Source organism: Beta vulgaris, chromosome 1, assembly GCF_026745355.1.
Source record: "Beta vulgaris subsp. vulgaris cultivar EL10 chromosome 1, EL10.2, whole genome shotgun sequence".
Lineage (NCBI taxonomy): Eukaryota > Viridiplantae > Streptophyta > Magnoliopsida > Caryophyllales > Amaranthaceae > Beta > Beta vulgaris.
In genome coordinates this window covers 32,963,203-32,979,178 of record NC_079202.1, presented here as the reverse complement: position 1 = coordinate 32,979,178, position 15,976 = coordinate 32,963,203, and the positions used below count along the sequence as shown (strand labels likewise).

Sequence of the window (15,976 nt, the reverse complement as noted above, 5' to 3'; positions counted from 1 at the left end):
ACAAATCCTTCAAAAAAAAAAAAAATTATAAACAATAAAAAATTTACCTTTCCTTCAATACAACAGAACTTTAACAGCAAGATTTTCGACCCAAAATCCTTCGAAAACTTCCACCAATGAACGTCAATTCACCGAATTCACATATAACGCAATAATTACGAAAATTAAGGGAGAATGAGGGAGAATGTGATATATAATTATGGGAGAACGAGGATGGATTTGCTAGAGAATAAAGGGAAAATGAGGGAGAAGGGAGGAGGAGAGATGACGATAGATGAGTAAGGTTTTTTTAAAAAAACCAATTTCAGGTTATTTTTTTTACTTTTTTTACTGTGGAGCAAAAAAACCCTTTTACCCCCGGTATGGGCAACTACCTCCCCATACCGGGTATGGGCGTATCACGACTCCAAGAGGTCATGGGTTCAAATCTTCTTGCATTCCTAATGGACTAACAGGTTGTTACATAACATGTATACCGTATTACGCACGCTTTTTAATATATTTGTATAGATTTAATGACAATTTTTGGCAAAAAAAATTCACAATTAAAGCACTTATGAACCAAAAAATCCAAAAAAAATACATTCCTCAATCCTCATTCCCTCAAATAATAAAAAAAGCATATTCTCTCTCCTCATTCTCTCTTCCCCTTTCTGTCTTCATCCATCGTTCGTCCTTTTCGACCTTCCCCTTTCTCTGTTTCTACATAATTGGTTAATGGTTTTAGATTCTTCTCAACCCTTTCTCTCTGTGTACTCCCCTTCACTCACTTCTCTACTCCAATTTTCACCCAAAATAAATTCATTACTAAATTAAAACCCACCAATTATTATTAATTTTTTCCAAAAAAGCCCAAAATTTTTTTTTTGATCGCAAAAAATGGATCTCTGGTCTGTTCATGTCAAATACAATAACCCATCTCCCATTTTAGCTCGAAATTCTTGTTTAGAGAAATCTGCTTCCTTTAATTTTGTTAAGAATTCACCTTTTTCAGTGGAAGATCGTGTATTTGAGATCAGAATTCCTAAGCGCAAGTATTGTTTTTCTCATGGGTATAATAAAAATCCCGCCATTGTTAAGGCTATGGGGAAGAAAAATTCTGATAATTTTTCATCATCTTCAGGTACCCTTTATTTTTAGTTCTGGGTACTTTAAATTTGCATGTTATTTTCTGTGTTGTTTAAGTTTGCTAATTGCTAATTTTCTTTTTACTTTCTGGGTATTTATTGATTGTGGGTGTTTTAATTTGAGACTTTAGTAAAGTTACGGATTTTGTGATGAACAAATTGCTAGAGTTTGTGTATATTATGTATTTTTCTTGTACTAGGATTAAAACACTTTCAACTCTGGGTAGTATTGACTTGTGAATTCGTGGGGAGCGTCGTGTAGCGTTTTGATATCGGAAAGTTGGGAATATGATCAAGGGGTATGTTGGTGTGATCATTGAGGAAGTGTTTATAATGTCTCCTTGAGTATTAAGGTCTTATGTTTTGCTGCATTTGTTTGGTACTTATATGAAGGTTTGTCAATGGTGGATTTTGCTTTAGATTGGATACATTGTAATGGATGCTGAGGTGAATGTGTATTTGGATGAATAATTAGTTTGATGTCAGAGTATCTTGTGCCTGAGTTTGATGAATCACATGAACATCAATGAACTTTGTTGGAAGTTTTTGCCTCTATCATCATCACCATCGTTTTGCTAGCCTATTTGGTAGGTCAACTTGCTTCGTGTGAGGTGAAAACCTAAAAATGAGGTTGGTTATTATGTCGTCTAACTCTTAAATGCTCAAAAGGTGTTTAACAATACAAAGAGCTGAATAAGGGCCTTTCAAGATTGCGCATAGGGTGAATTATACTACCTTCAAGTTCTCCGAGGCGAAGGTTTATGTGCTACTGTGACAATAGGTGATCTGCTTGTGTCAAGGTAGTTGAGTGCAAGTTCTTTTGAAGTAGGGAGGTGAAGTGGGATAAGATTCATCATCTTATTACTATCTTTTTGTGCTTTATAAGAAGATAACATGGTTTAGTCTTAAAGAAGGAGCTTTTTATATGCTGCCCCAGTATCATGCTTTAATTTTTAGTATGATTTAAACTTTTAAAAAGGTTCCAAGATGTAAGGATGAATTAATACAAGAGTTAATTTTGGGTCATAATCAGGGATAAACAACAACAACAACAACTAAGCCTTATTCCCAAGGTGATTTGGGGTCGGCTAACATGAATCGTCAACTGGAATCGTGACCAGAGGAGATGGCATCGTCAAGAGTGATAAAAGTTTTTTTTTTTTTTAAAAAAAAAACAAGGTTTACACCAAAAAGTGTTTAGAAGAGGTTTTCAGCAAAAGGTTTTAATACCAACACAATTGAGAAAAACAAACAAATGCAGTAATCAGACCCCTTCCTCCACATAGATACTGCTCCTCCATCCACTTCTATCCAACGTCATGCTCTCCTCAATCCCAAGTAACCTCATATCACTTTCAATTACCCTCAGCCAAGTCATCTTAGGTCTTCCCCTACCGTTAACAATTTGAGTACTCCTCCACTCTTCAACTCTTCTCACCGTTGCATCTCCTGATCTCCTTTTCACATGACCAAACCATCTTAACCGATTCTCCCTCATCTTTTCTTCAATGGATGCAACTCCAACTTTTTCCCGGATCACTTCATTTCTTAATCGGTCCTTCCTTGTGTGGCCACACATCCACCGCAACATGCGCATCTCCGCCACGTTCATCTTATGAACGTGGCATTGTTTAACCGCCCAACATTCGGTGCCATAGAACAAGGCAGGCCTAATTGCAGTGCGGTAGAACTTTCCCTTCAATCTTTGGGGAATGCCGGAATCACAAAGGAATCCGGTGGCACTTTTCCACTTTAACCAACCCGCATAAATTCTATGCGCCACATCTCCATCCAGTTCTCCATCCTTTTGGAGAATGGATCCTAGGTAACGGAAGACGTTCGATCCTTGAACCACTTTGCTATCCAAAGTGACCGCCCCCGCCTTGCTGCTTGTAGACCCAGTGAACTTGCACTCCATATACTCCGTCTTACTTCTGCTCAATCTGAAACCACGGGCTTCTAATGTATGCCTCCACAATTCGAACTTACTCTCAACACCTTCCTTTGTCTCATCAATCAACACAATATCATCCGCAAACATCATACACCATGGTATATCATCTTGAACTGACCTCGTTAGTTCGTCCAAGACCAGAGCAAAGAGAAAGGGACTATGTGCAGAACCTTGATGCACTCCGATCGTAATAGGAAGCTCTTCTGTCCTCCCCACTGTAGTCCGCACACTCGTAGTTGCCCCCTCATACATATCCTTGATGATATCTATATATTTCAGTGGAATACCTTTCCTTGCCAACGCCCACCAAAGTATTTCTCTTGGTACTCTATCATATGCCTTCTCCAAATCAATGAAAACCATATGTAGATCCTTCTTCCTATCATGGTAATGTTCCATTGATTGTCTTATGAGGTGGATGGTCTCTATAGTCGATCTTCCAGGCATAAATCCAGATTGGTTCTCCGATATCTTTACATGTTTCCTAAGTCTTTGCTCAATCACCCGTTCCCAGAGTTTCATAGTATGACTCATTAGTTTGATTCCTCGGTAGTTGGTACAATCTTGTACATCGCCTTTGTTCTTATACAAAGGAATCAAAGTACTCTTCCTCCACTTTAATGGCATTTTGTTGTGTCTCCAAATCATGTTGAAGAATGTTGTCAGCCATTCGATTCCTCTCCCCCCTGAACACCTCAAAACTTCTATAGGTATGCCATCTGGCCCCGTAGCTTTCTTCAATCCCATCTTTTTTAATGCTGCAACGACTTCTCCCTTTTGAATCCTCATAAACTCACGATTTAACATACTTGGCGGGATGTGTACATCCCCGATGGCTTGTGCTTTATCACCGTTGAACAAGGTATCAAAGTACGATCTCCATCTATCCTTTATCTCCTCATCCTCCACAAGCACTCTTTGGTCCACACCCTTGATGCATTTTACCTTTCTTATGTCTCTTGTCTTCCTGTCCCTCATACGCGCAATTCTATAAATGTCTTTTTCACCTTCTTTCGTATCCAATCTTGCATAAAACTCTTTGTTTACCTGTGCTTTAGCTTCTCGTACTGCCTTCTTGGCTTCTTTTCTAGCCTCTTTGTACTTCTCATAATTCACATCGCTGCTATCTTTTCCCAAAAGTTTATAACTTTCTCGTTTGTTTTTTATCGCTTGTCTCACCGCCTCGTTCCACCAAGATGTGTCCTTACTTAGTGGTACAGTTCCTTTAGATTCTCCAAGGACCTCTTTCGCCACTTCCTTTATACTAAGTTCTATCTTTGTCCATGTCGAATCTACATCCATTTCCGTGTTACAAGACCAGATATCTTTACTAGCCATCTTAGCTAAGAAGTTCTCTTTGTGCTCCCCTTGGAGCTTCCACCACTTGATTCGCGGCTCCACATTGGGTTTTCGCTTTCTTAAAGACTTCCTACCCCGAAAATCAAGCACGACTAGTCTATGTTGGGTGGTTGCGCTCTCACCCGGTATCACCTTGCAGTTTGTATAACTCTTCCGCCAAGCATTCGTCATTATCAGGGATAAGAAAGGAAAAATTCACAAGAATAGTCCAAACTATAGGTAGTCTTCCCATAATAATTCCAACTACGGGGTTTACCTTTTTAAAATGATCTCAAGTGTACACATATTTAATAAGTTGTTTTCTGTTTGTTTATACAGTTTTCTCACTCCTCTCTTGTGACTCCACTCTCTATCTAGCCAGATAGAGTTTGACTCGTCATTTTTAGATCTTTTAAATCGGTTTGTTCAAGTCACTGGATTATTTTGAGAAGACAACCTCAATAGTTAGGATTATTATATAATAATCCATAGTTAGGATTATTATGAGATAATTAGCCATAGTTCGAATTATTCATGTGAAATTTTCCGATTAGAAATTAGGAAAAAACGATAAGATAAATAACATAGAAGATTTTTTCTAACTGGTGTCTTAAACATTGCACGATATACGAAAGAGAGTTTTTCGTTGAGCTTGAGAGAGATGATCTTTTATCATGAGCAGACCTTCCTGCTCCTTTAGTATATCCATCACTCTAACGGTCTAACCTCAAACTCATTGATGAAAGTTCCTCCTTAACCTTTTCCTGGTAAATCCCTCTATTAAGAACCCAAAAAAAAAAAAAATCTGCAACACCATAATTCTTTTAATGCCTTCGAAGAAGTGCGCCTCCCAGGGTGGAAGTCCTACGATATCATAACAGAGATCTTCCTAGTTGACCCTTGATTGGATATGCATTGACGTGTAAGTGCAGTTTAATTCATCAACAATAATACCGAAACCTTAATCCCGAAAGAGGGGCTTGGCTGCATGAACCAATTATTTATCCTTGGTGTCAGGAGAAATCCTCTTTCTCCAAGCACAGAGCTTAATAAGCTATTAATTTTGCCATTAATTTAAAAGGCAAGAATAATGAACCTTTTAGTCAATTAGAAATGGACATTTAGAACCCCCCCACCCCACCGGAATATTAATGTGAAAAAGATAAAACTAGTGCTACCTTTTCTAGTTCACTTGACTTTAATCTTTGTACATAAAAGTTTTTATTCAGTAAGGATATAAATCCTAGATTTTATTCCTAAGACCTTCCATCTTACACTCTAGATCCATAAATTGACCTTTCCATGAATAGCAAATTAATCCTTGTGTCTTCAAAACTCTTTTCCACACTTTTACTTTCAGTTAACACACATTAGTTTCTGCAAGGACCTTCATCCTTTGTCCACATAACCCTTCTCCCACTTGGGATTTGAGGGGTCAACTTATTCTCAGATGTGAAGGGCTTAAGGTCCCAACACACAAGGACCACATTGAAGTTGCTTTCACTTTTTTGAAGTGTTTGACGCTTTAAAAGTATTTGACATGGGATCAGAGAACCTTTACATACTTACATGTTATATTTTAAGCATCAAAACAAAATATATATTCATTCATATGAAGTGTCATGAACAATATGGTTATAGCAAGGTAATTGGAGAGCTCAAGTAATAGAGCTATAATAATTAGAAAGTAATTGGTCACTGTTTTGATAATAGCTCCTTCCCTACAAGCCTCGTAACGAGTATATGCATTCAGTGATCAAAGGCCCATTGTGACACCTCAGCACCATAGCCCACTAAACCAATGCTGACTTATGTTAGGCGCAATAAAAAGGGGTAAAGGGGGAATTAATCAGTGAACGTGTAGTGGGGGAATATTTTGCTGATATAATGGAGAGTTGGTAGAGTTAATTATGAGGTGAGACAAAGGAAGTTGTATATATAGGGGAAGAAAGGATCAGAGGGGATTCATTCGAAAAGTGTAAGGAAAATTATTTGGAAGAGTGGGGAGGCTCTTGAATGCTCTCCAATATCTTGTAGTCTTTTTGCTTTGTTTTCCTTCAATACAAATATCCCTGAGATACTGGTTTTCTTTGGCTTGAGTCCTTCAAATTCTGTGAACCTTCTTTAATTTATTATGACCTTGTTTGTCTGATTTTGTAAGACACACACAAGATCGCTTTTATAACTCATGAAGGCCATTACGAGTTCTTAGTGATGCCATTCGTGCTCACAAAATCCCGGACCACATATGAGTCCTTACGAACGAGGTATTTCTACCATTCTTACGCCGTTTTGTTTTGGTCTTTTTGGACGATATTTTGATATATAGTAGAATTGAGGATGACCATGTGGACCATTTGAGGTTGTTTTTGCGGGCCTTGTCAAACAGACGGTTTGTGAAGCTGAAGACATATGCACTTGGGAGAATGGAGATACCTTACTTAGGGCATGTAATCTCTAGTTGTGGTGTGGTACTGGATATGGATAAAGTGAAGGCTATGCTAGAATGGGAGGAACCTAAAAATCTTCTTGACATGTTTTTTAGGACTTACGGGCTACTACTATAACTTCATATCACATTATGCCCTTGACAAAACAATTGAAGAAAGATTGTTTTGGGTGGTCGGATGAAGCCACCAAAGCTCTTGCGGCACTCAAAAAAGACATGGTCTCAGCTCCGGTTCTTGTTATGCCCGATTTACACTAGCCGTTTGTGATCGAAATTGATGCTTCGAGGTTCAGTCTTGGAGCAGTTTTGATGCAGGGGCAGCAACCTTTAGCCTTTTAATTTCAAACTCGTAGGGCCTTGTGCTCAATTGAAATCAGTACATGAAAAAGAACTCATGGCTGTTTGTTTGGCAGTACAAAAATGGTGACATTACAAAAATGGCAAGATTATTTGCTTCGACACCACTTTGTGATATGCATTGACCAGCAAAGTCTCCGTTACATCATGCAACAATGCCAGATAGGGGCTGCATTTCAGAATTGCGTTAGTAAATTGATGGGGTATGATTTTGAGTTAGGGGAGAGTTCAAGACATCTGAGATTGGCGGCGGATTGGTATTGTAACACCTTAGCGCACCAAACCACTGCTGACTTATGCTAGGCGCAACAAAAAGGGGTAAATGGGAATTACTCGCTGAATGTGTATTGGGGGAATATTTTGCTAAAATTATGGAGAGTTGTCAGAGTTAGTCATGAGGTGTGAGAAAGGAAGTTGCATATATAGGGGAAGAAAGGAGGGGAAGAAAGGATAAGAGGGGATTATTCAGAAAAGTGCAAGGTAAATTACTTGGGAGATCAGGGGCCTCTCGAATGCTCACCAATATTTTATAGTTTTTTTTTTTTTTTTTTTTTTTTTTTTTTTTTTTTTGTTTCTTCCTTCAATACCAATATCCCTGAGTTACTGGTTTTCTTTGGCTTGAGTTCTTCAAATTCTATAATCCATCTTTAATTTACAGTGACATGGCTTGTCTGATTTTGGAGGCCATTACACCCGTCTAGTAATGTAATGGAGTCCGACATAACAGTGAAGTTGTTACAAGCATATGCACTCCAAGTTTATGTTGAAGCTAGCTCCTCCTCGTGAGGTAAGAGGGAAGTTGCAGGCTGATATTGGGATCCATCATTGCACTAGTGAGTGGCGATACCTTCATTTGCAGCCTCTGACCCAGAAACAAATGCAGCATCTCTTCCCAAGCAGTGAGGGTTCTGTTGGTCCACCTCCTTAAAGTTTTGGCTGTTATGTTGGTTTGCCATCATTCAATCACTTCAAGATAGACTCGCTAACACCCCAAGAAGTTATGTCTTAATCGGAGTAGTCAACTGCTGATAAATTGCCGAAGATAGTCTTTGGTAACCAGTGTCAGCATTTTCAGAACAAACCTACTTTATGATCTCATCACTTGTTGCTGGTCATTGATGAATCACTGGAAAGTGAGATGAGGCAGGAGCTTCTTTGACTTCTTACAGAACATTCTTGTAACAAAATGGTGTAAAGGTGGATATTAGATTCCTGGGAATGACAGTAGATGCTGTAGCTAGAATTTCTGGCTTACCCAATAATGTGCTGCCACATAGAGCCAATTGTTAATAATCAACGAGTACCGTAGCTGAACATCCTACATTATTAAATTTTGGAGAAATTTCCTTTACTCCAATATAGGGCCAAATTTATCTATGAAACTCAGTTCTGGACCCTCTTTTTCATTTACTTGCAAGTTTCAATTTTTTTCCAAACACTTACACATAATACTTGCACATGATACAATCCCTTATTTTTTGATCTTCTTGTAGACCTTCCGAATAGTTTTTTGGTTGTGAAAACCAAAGAGAATAATGACTTTGGGTTGTACCAAGTCTGAAACCAAGTGGATTTATTTTTTGTCCCATATTACCCCATCATACTTTAAATAATTAACTGTGTACGGTAGAATATATATATATGGAATTGTGAAATTGAGTCCTTTGAGATACTTCATCTAAGGTTTCACATCTTACACAACTTAAACCAGTTATTTCACCAACCTTATGTTCTGATCAGTCACTGGTGCAGCTGTTCTCAGTCAAGTCAAAACAAACTCTTTCTGCCCTCTGCAAAATCAAATTTTTTAACTTACCATTAAGCTGATGCTGGAACCAGCACACTTTAAAATCAAGCACGCCTTTACCTAATCATGATCTAAGAAAACGATTTAGTAATCCCTCTGTCCAAAAAGCTGATAAATTTCTTAAACTTTGTTCTCTCTAAATATAGTAGTAGAAGTTTCTCCTTATGTGGCTAAACAGCCAACAGCAAATAAGATAAGGCTGCTCCTGTCAGTTTTTCAATTTTATTACTATTATATACTTCCTATGTATAATGCTTTCAACGTATTATCTCACAAGGATTCTTACTTCAATCCTGTAGGCCGTAGTTGCTATAGACTCTGGTAAGTTATTACAAACTGAAGATTTTCGTGATAATATTGTACTGCTTGCTGTTTAGGCATTGTAAAGGGCCTCAGTTGACCTGTTAAAGTCTGACCTGTGGGTATGACTGTAATTTAGGGAACGGTGACCATCCAAATTCAGGGGGCAATGGCCCCAAAGGAAACAATCCTTCTGATGGAAAGAAATCTAATAAGAATGCGAGTCAAAGGCCTCATCAAATGACCCAGGACTGGAGAGAATTTAGAGCAACACTTTTTGCTCGTGAGCAGGTAATTTTATCTTTGTTGTCTTCAGTTATCTTCGTAGTTCTATTCTTATTGGTAACTTGTGAGCTTCTTGTTCTCTTATATGTCAGAGATTGGTTAGATATGTTTTCGAGTTGGTCGTCATAGGGATTCTAGAAAGCATTGACATCTCTCTTGGTCCATGTATTGATCTCTGATGCATGATATACCTGCCTGGTCGTTGTTCAATCTTTGGCATGTGCATGTCTGACCACAAGTGTGTCCATAGTTCCATTATATAGTTTTCGGCATATGTGAAACACAATCATTTCATGTTCCCATAGATAGTATTGGGACTTGAGCTGTTAAAAAAGTAAAATACTGTCAGAATATGGATTCAATCTACAGCTGCGATGTGATTTTATCAGTGTATTGCTGAAGATTAAGGTAGCTGCTTTTATAAATATTCTTATTTTCCTGTGCTGAAACAAATAAAAAGTGTGACATCTATAATGACTGTGTTTTAGAAATGTTATACAAGCTTAAAGATCTTGTAAGCTTTTAGTTGGACTTCAAATGATAGCATCATCATCTACTAGCTTAATCTATGGCTCGTAGGAACAGTTTAATGGGGAAATTATGATTGCATCTTACTAGATCATTTTGGAGGTTCAGTCTTATGTCTAATGTCATATCCCACACATACAACTTAATTTGTTGGGTAGAATTGGATGAAAAAGAACAGAAATGAAAGCATTTAAATGACTTTCTCACATATAATTAAAAATCATATGGGATTTCATAGGAAGGGGAAAGTAGTGATGGGAAAAATAACTAATAAAATCTTTTCTTGCTTTCCTCCTAATATTGGAGGACTTCAGGAGCAACGAGATTAAAGTTTTCAACATTGTTTTCCCTTTCCTTTCTTGGTTTAATCAAAGGTAACCAAGGATCATATTCATTTCAAATCCTTCCATTAAAGTAACAATGGAAAAAAAATTACTTTACTGTGATGTTTTCAGTTCACTTTCCAATAATTCAAGCACTAATATGAGTCCCCAAGGAAGATTTAAGCAAGAACAAGGAATTTATTCTGTGAAATAAGAAAAAAATGGAAAGATAAGAAGAGAGAGAGAGAGATTTTAGTACCGTTCAAGTAAAGGGATACAATATGGTGAGCATTGGAGAGGCTCCCAACTCTCATCCTGTGTTCAGACTATCTATTAATGTTTCTCTCATTCATGAAACTATATTTGACATCTCAATACTAAATATTCCCTGACACCTTATTACAAATATTCCCTTCTAACCGTCTTGGAGTACTATTCCTGATTTTCCCTTCCTTTTACGCCTCTCATATGTGTGTAATTTTGGTGGTGTGGATTGGTGCACCACATCTATCTTCTCCCCCCTTTCCCTTTCGTCCCTTCAATTATTGATACTCCGAAACAAGCTGTTTTAGCTTTATTGTTTTGACACTGAAATTTTGTGATTAATGACATGAGTTTCGATCTCATATTTATATCTAAAACATTGTAGGAAATTTTCAGATAGTTATCCTAGATGCTTATTCCTTGAGGCTATTCTAAGTTATTCAACATGATCCGCAGGGCCGTCTCATACAATATTTCGTCCATTTGGTAAATTAAATTATGAGGATTGGCATTTTTTTTTGGTGAATAGGATGAGACGAAGCAAAACACCATATAGAAATTAACCTCTTTGAATTTGCATCCAACATTTCACTCGACAAATTGAAAAGGAACAACCTGTTGTTATATTTAGTTTTTATTTTTTTTATTTTTTTTTATTTTTTAAACTTTGGGTAGACAACTAATAAAATTGGGCCCTTATATTTTGGGGACCATATGCAGTTGCTCACTCTGTAAATGGCCTTAGCTGCCAGTGATGATCCTTATGTATATTCTAATATCACTTCATAATGTTTTCGACAAGTTAACTTCTCCTATTGTTTCTAAACAAATTCATGCTTTGAGTCTATGGGATATCACCTCTCTAAGACATCTAGATCTTCATAGAACCCTCCTAAGAGGGATCAATCACGAGTTGTTCATGTAACCTGAGGTCACGTAATGTATGTAGAACATCAAAGCAAAGGGCAAGTATGCCTTTGGTAAGGAAAAGTAAATTGCATGTAGTATTGGGAACCATAAACATTTTGATTTGTTGGGCCTGAATTAGCATAATACAGTTTAGAATGGTGATGAGAAGTCAAATGTTGTTAGGTGAGGGGTTCTTTGCATGGAATGTTGATACACTTGCTTCTTGTCACCCTTAAGCAACAAATTTACTACCAAGATCTTTTGAACTTACTTCAAGTACCTTTTATAGAAGCTTAATGTAAATTTTTAGTATTTTCAGACAAATTGGGCTAAATTCAAACATGGTATATATCTTGTGCAGTTAAAAGCAGCAGTTGGTAAGGGAATCAAGATTCATTATGTAATTTCAATGGACATAATGAGTTATGTTGCACATTTTGCTAATTGGCTCCAATTTCAGTTGTTAAACACTTTCACTATGCGATGCAAAACATCTTTTCTTTTTTGTTACTTTGTATTTCTTTTCAGTGGTAGTGAATTATGTGGTGTATGTTGTTTGCAGACAAAATTATATTGGTGACGAGACTAGAGATTGGGTTTATGCTAAATTGGAGCGATGAAGACATACATTAGAATCTCGAGGCTTTAGACTAAGTCGGAGTAAAACGAAGTACACGGGGTGATTTTTTTTGGTAATGAGAGGGAGCCAACTTGGATTTTATGGGACTATAGTATATTCCTAATGTCAAGAGGAAAATTCTATAGGATAGCTATTAGACGTGATTTATGATATGGGTTTGAGTGTTGGCCATTTAGGAAGGATCCTATTAGGAAGATGGGGGTAGCACAAATGTGCATGTTGAGGTAGATATGCGGGAAGCACATTAAGAGATATGATTCGGAATGAAGACATATAAGAGAGGTTTGAAGTTTCAAATCTTGCATATAACATAAGAGAGAACTGGCTATAGTAATTAGGGTATGCACGACGTCGACTAGATGATGGATTGGTTAGGGTAACATAAAGTTGATATCTAGATTTTAGAAGAATCCAGGGAGGCCACAGATAACTTGGATAGAGGGGGTTAGGAACGATGTGGAAAAATGAGGTTACGGGAGCATATGGCGCTTGACGGAAGAGAAGAATCGCAAAGGATCTATGTAGGCAAACACCAAAGATAAAATCCTGACTCATGTATCGGGTCCCATGCTATTGGGATTATAGTTTCACATTGTTGTTGGTAGTGAATTTGTGTCATGAATCAGTTTTGAAATACTACGTTTGTAGTGGCTTGTTTAACTGACTTTCCCCTTTCTCACCTTTGCTTTGTTTTCCTCTAAATTTTCTTGTGTTTTATTGAAATGCATGTATCTGCTCGATGTGAATTTCCTTATTTCCTTCTGCCCAGATTCCAATATGTATGACTTATTTGTATTTATCTGATGAGGGTCGGACATAGTCCAGTCCATTTATTTACTTAACCTCACATAAACCCGAATAGTGCAGTACTACCATTGTCAAATACTTGTATATAGGGTGTTTTCTTTTTACCCGAACTTGTCTTTTTTAGAACTTATGGAAGTAGTTGGGAATTAGATTTGGGTAGCCCTTATGTGAACTTGTTGGAGCTTATCATACCTTCTGAAACTTATTTTTAAGGTGGAAAGCACAGTCTTGATGAGCGCATTTGGATAATTTCTTGGGGCTTCTCAATTTGTGACAGTGATGCTAAAAACAACACTTAGCATGACTTGATTAATCTTGATCTCTTATTTCTTTCTGTTGACTTAGCATGACTTGATTAATCTTTTGCTTGTGGTGTGGCAAGGGTAACTTGCTTAGGGAACTTTTGAATATCCTTTGTCCTGATTTATGCTTGTAAATCCTGTTAGGCTGAATCTGCTGACCCCAGCAATCGTGGTCATGATGGGTCACATTTAGAATCTAAACCACTAGGCATTAAGTGGGCCCATCCTATTTCCTTACCAGAGACAGGCTCTGTTCTTGTTGCCACGGAAAAGCTAGACGGTGTTCGTACCTTTGAGAGAACTGTGGTTCTCCTCCTCAGATCTGGGCGACACCCTCAAGAGGGTCCTTTTGGGGTGGTACTAAATCGTCCTCTTCATAAGAAGATCAAGCACATGAAACCCAATAATCTAGAATTAGCCACCACATTTGCTGACTGTTCGTTACATTTTGGCGGGCCTCTTGAAGCAAGCATGTTTCTATTAAGAACAGGGGAAAAACCCAAGCTTCCTGGATTTGAAGAGGTGATGCCTGGTCTGTGTTTTGGTGCTCGAAACAGTTTGGATGAAGCAATGGGATTGGTGAAAAAAGGGGTGCTTAAGCCTCAGGATTTCCAATTCTTTGTTGGATATGCTGGATGGCAACATGATCAACTAAGGGAAGAAATTGAATCGAATTATTGGCATGTGGCTGCATGCAGCACAAACTTATTGTTTGGCAGTTCACCTGATTCAACAGAAGGTTTATGGGAAGAGATTTTGCAACTAATGGGTGGTCAGTACTCAGAGCTCAGTCGAAAGCCTAAGCAAGATCTGTAGTTCCCTTTTCTTCTGTACGGCAACCGCGAGATGAAGCAACTTAATTATAATAAGAATAATATGTAAGTGGAATCTAAATTAGTAAGGTATGTATGTATGTTTTACTAAATGTACATAGGAGGTTGGAGAATATCTTCATATAGTACATTGTGTTTTTTTAGTTAGCCTTTGTTTGGGTACACTTGTATGTAGCTATACTGCCTCTTTGTTTAATGTGGACTTCAGAAATCAACATGATGAAAGCTTTTTTTCTATAGCGAAAAATTGAGCCCACGTCATTCAGATTCTTAGTGATTTGGGCCTGGGATGAAGTTGAGTTTGTACATAAATTACTAGTATTACACCCTTTTTTCCCTGAGGGAAACACTTTTGTTCCGTTAGAACAACATTTTACTTTGCAACTATTTAGTTTCTCCGTTATATATTAGTTGCAACATTTCTCTTATTTGAAAGCCAACATTAATTGTGATTTTTTTACATTAATTGTGATTTTTTTACATTAATTGTGATTTTTTTTTCTTATTTGGAAGTTTTACATTAGTTACGTGTTTTTTTATTTGGTGATATCTTCTCTTTATCTCTTTTCTATCACATGGTTCCCACCTAGTAATTATCACTATTTCTCTCTTTTTTATTTTTTTTTGACATCGATAAAACGTACAAGAAAGTAAACAAACCTAAAGACAGGAACTACATATCGCTACGAGTTTGACGGCACCGAACCGCTAGTTTGTGTGCCGCCGCAACTCTATTTTTAGAAACATAGAATATGCTACAGTTAGTAAATTGCTTTTCGATATCGAGAATACGATTAATCGTCCAACGGTGGACATCAATAGGAGGCGAAGTCGAAGATCATAATAGTTGGATCAACATCTTGCAGGCCGAGTAGATGTGGAGCTTCCTGCATTGTTGTTCTTGGGCCGAAAGCAGTGCTCATAGACATGTTGTAGCTTCCAGTAGGATTGTCGAATTGGAGTAGCAAAAGAAACCTTTGTGATCAGGAATTCTAGTGCCTGTGTTGTCACAAATCCAAGCATAGCCACCTTCACAAGATTTGTTGAGATAGCTTCCGGAGACAATTGTGGTTGATGTCGGCAGGTCTGTTACAGTTTCCCCTATGTGTGCGACAATTAATCCCGGTGGGTGGGTGGGGTCCAAAGGATTGCACGTTGGATCATGACCAGCTTGCACGAAAAGCAGATGTTGTTGGGCAGTTGCCTGCAACTGACTAGTTATAGCGGTTATTGTGGGGCGTTGATGACGAAAAATTTGTCCATTTCTCAAAACCCAAAATGACCAAAGAGTTCCTATGAACTGGGGTAGGTGCGAGCTGTGTGGACCCTCATCGATGAAGAAATGCTTAACCCATTGGCTTAGCCAGTCTCGAAAATTCAGATGAGTTAAAGAGACGGGATCAAAAGGTAACTGAGAGTGCGCCCAAGCTTCGATGGCTAAAGGGCAGATCCGAAAGAGATGATTCAGATTTTCTTGTTCGTGAAGACAAATACAACATTCGGCAGTGGTAGAGATGCCCCTTTTGTGCAAGTTTGAGTTTAGAGCTAGTCCATTTTGCCAAAGTTTCCATAGAAAGAGCTTCCATTTAGGCGTGATGTTCAATCTCCATAGATAGCGGAAAATCGCTACGTCGATGGTAGATGTCATGCTACAGATATCATTTTGTTGGTGGAGTAGAAAGTCATACCCCGTTTTCGTGGAATAGTCACCTAATTGAGTATGAGGCCAATACCGATAATCTTTAATATTACT

General features: G+C 37.9%; 1 protein-coding gene across 2 annotated transcripts; it reads left to right on the top strand.

Annotated features, from left to right (window-relative positions):
* Window positions 1–588: 588 nt before the first annotated feature.
* LOC104897895 (hypothetical protein) lies at window positions 589–14,651 on the top strand. Of its 2 annotated transcripts, XM_048644498.2 has the most exons (4): window positions 896–1,123; window positions 9,332–9,353; window positions 9,472–9,623; window positions 13,535–14,651. In XM_048644498.2, exons 1-4 carry the CDS (start codon window positions 1,049–1,051, stop codon window positions 14,204–14,206), a joined length of 921 nt encoding a protein of 306 aa, XP_048500455.1. In that variant the 5' UTR covers window positions 896–1,048; the 3' UTR covers window positions 14,207–14,651. The 2 variants fall into 2 exon arrangements, with proteins under 2 accessions (XP_010683164.1, XP_048500455.1); XM_010684862.4 differs by lacking the exon at window positions 9,332–9,353 and having other exon boundaries at window positions 589–1,123.
* Window positions 14,652–15,976: the final 1,325 nt, after the last annotated feature.

What these genes read in the sequence shown, in the direction of transcription:
- LOC104897895 (XM_010684862.4), top strand. Translation starts at nt 880, where the DNA reads ATGGATCTCTGGTCTGTTCATGTCAAATACAATAACCCATCTCCCATT. An exon ending in TAATTTTTCATCATCTTCAG is followed by an intron (nt 1,124 to 9,471) that starts GTACCCTTTATT and finishes ACTGTAATTTAG; the next exon opens with GGAACGGTGACCATCCAAAT. An exon ending in CACTTTTTGCTCGTGAGCAG is followed by an intron (nt 9,624 to 13,534) that starts GTAATTTTATCT and finishes AAATCCTGTTAG; the next exon opens with GCTGAATCTGCTGACCCCAG.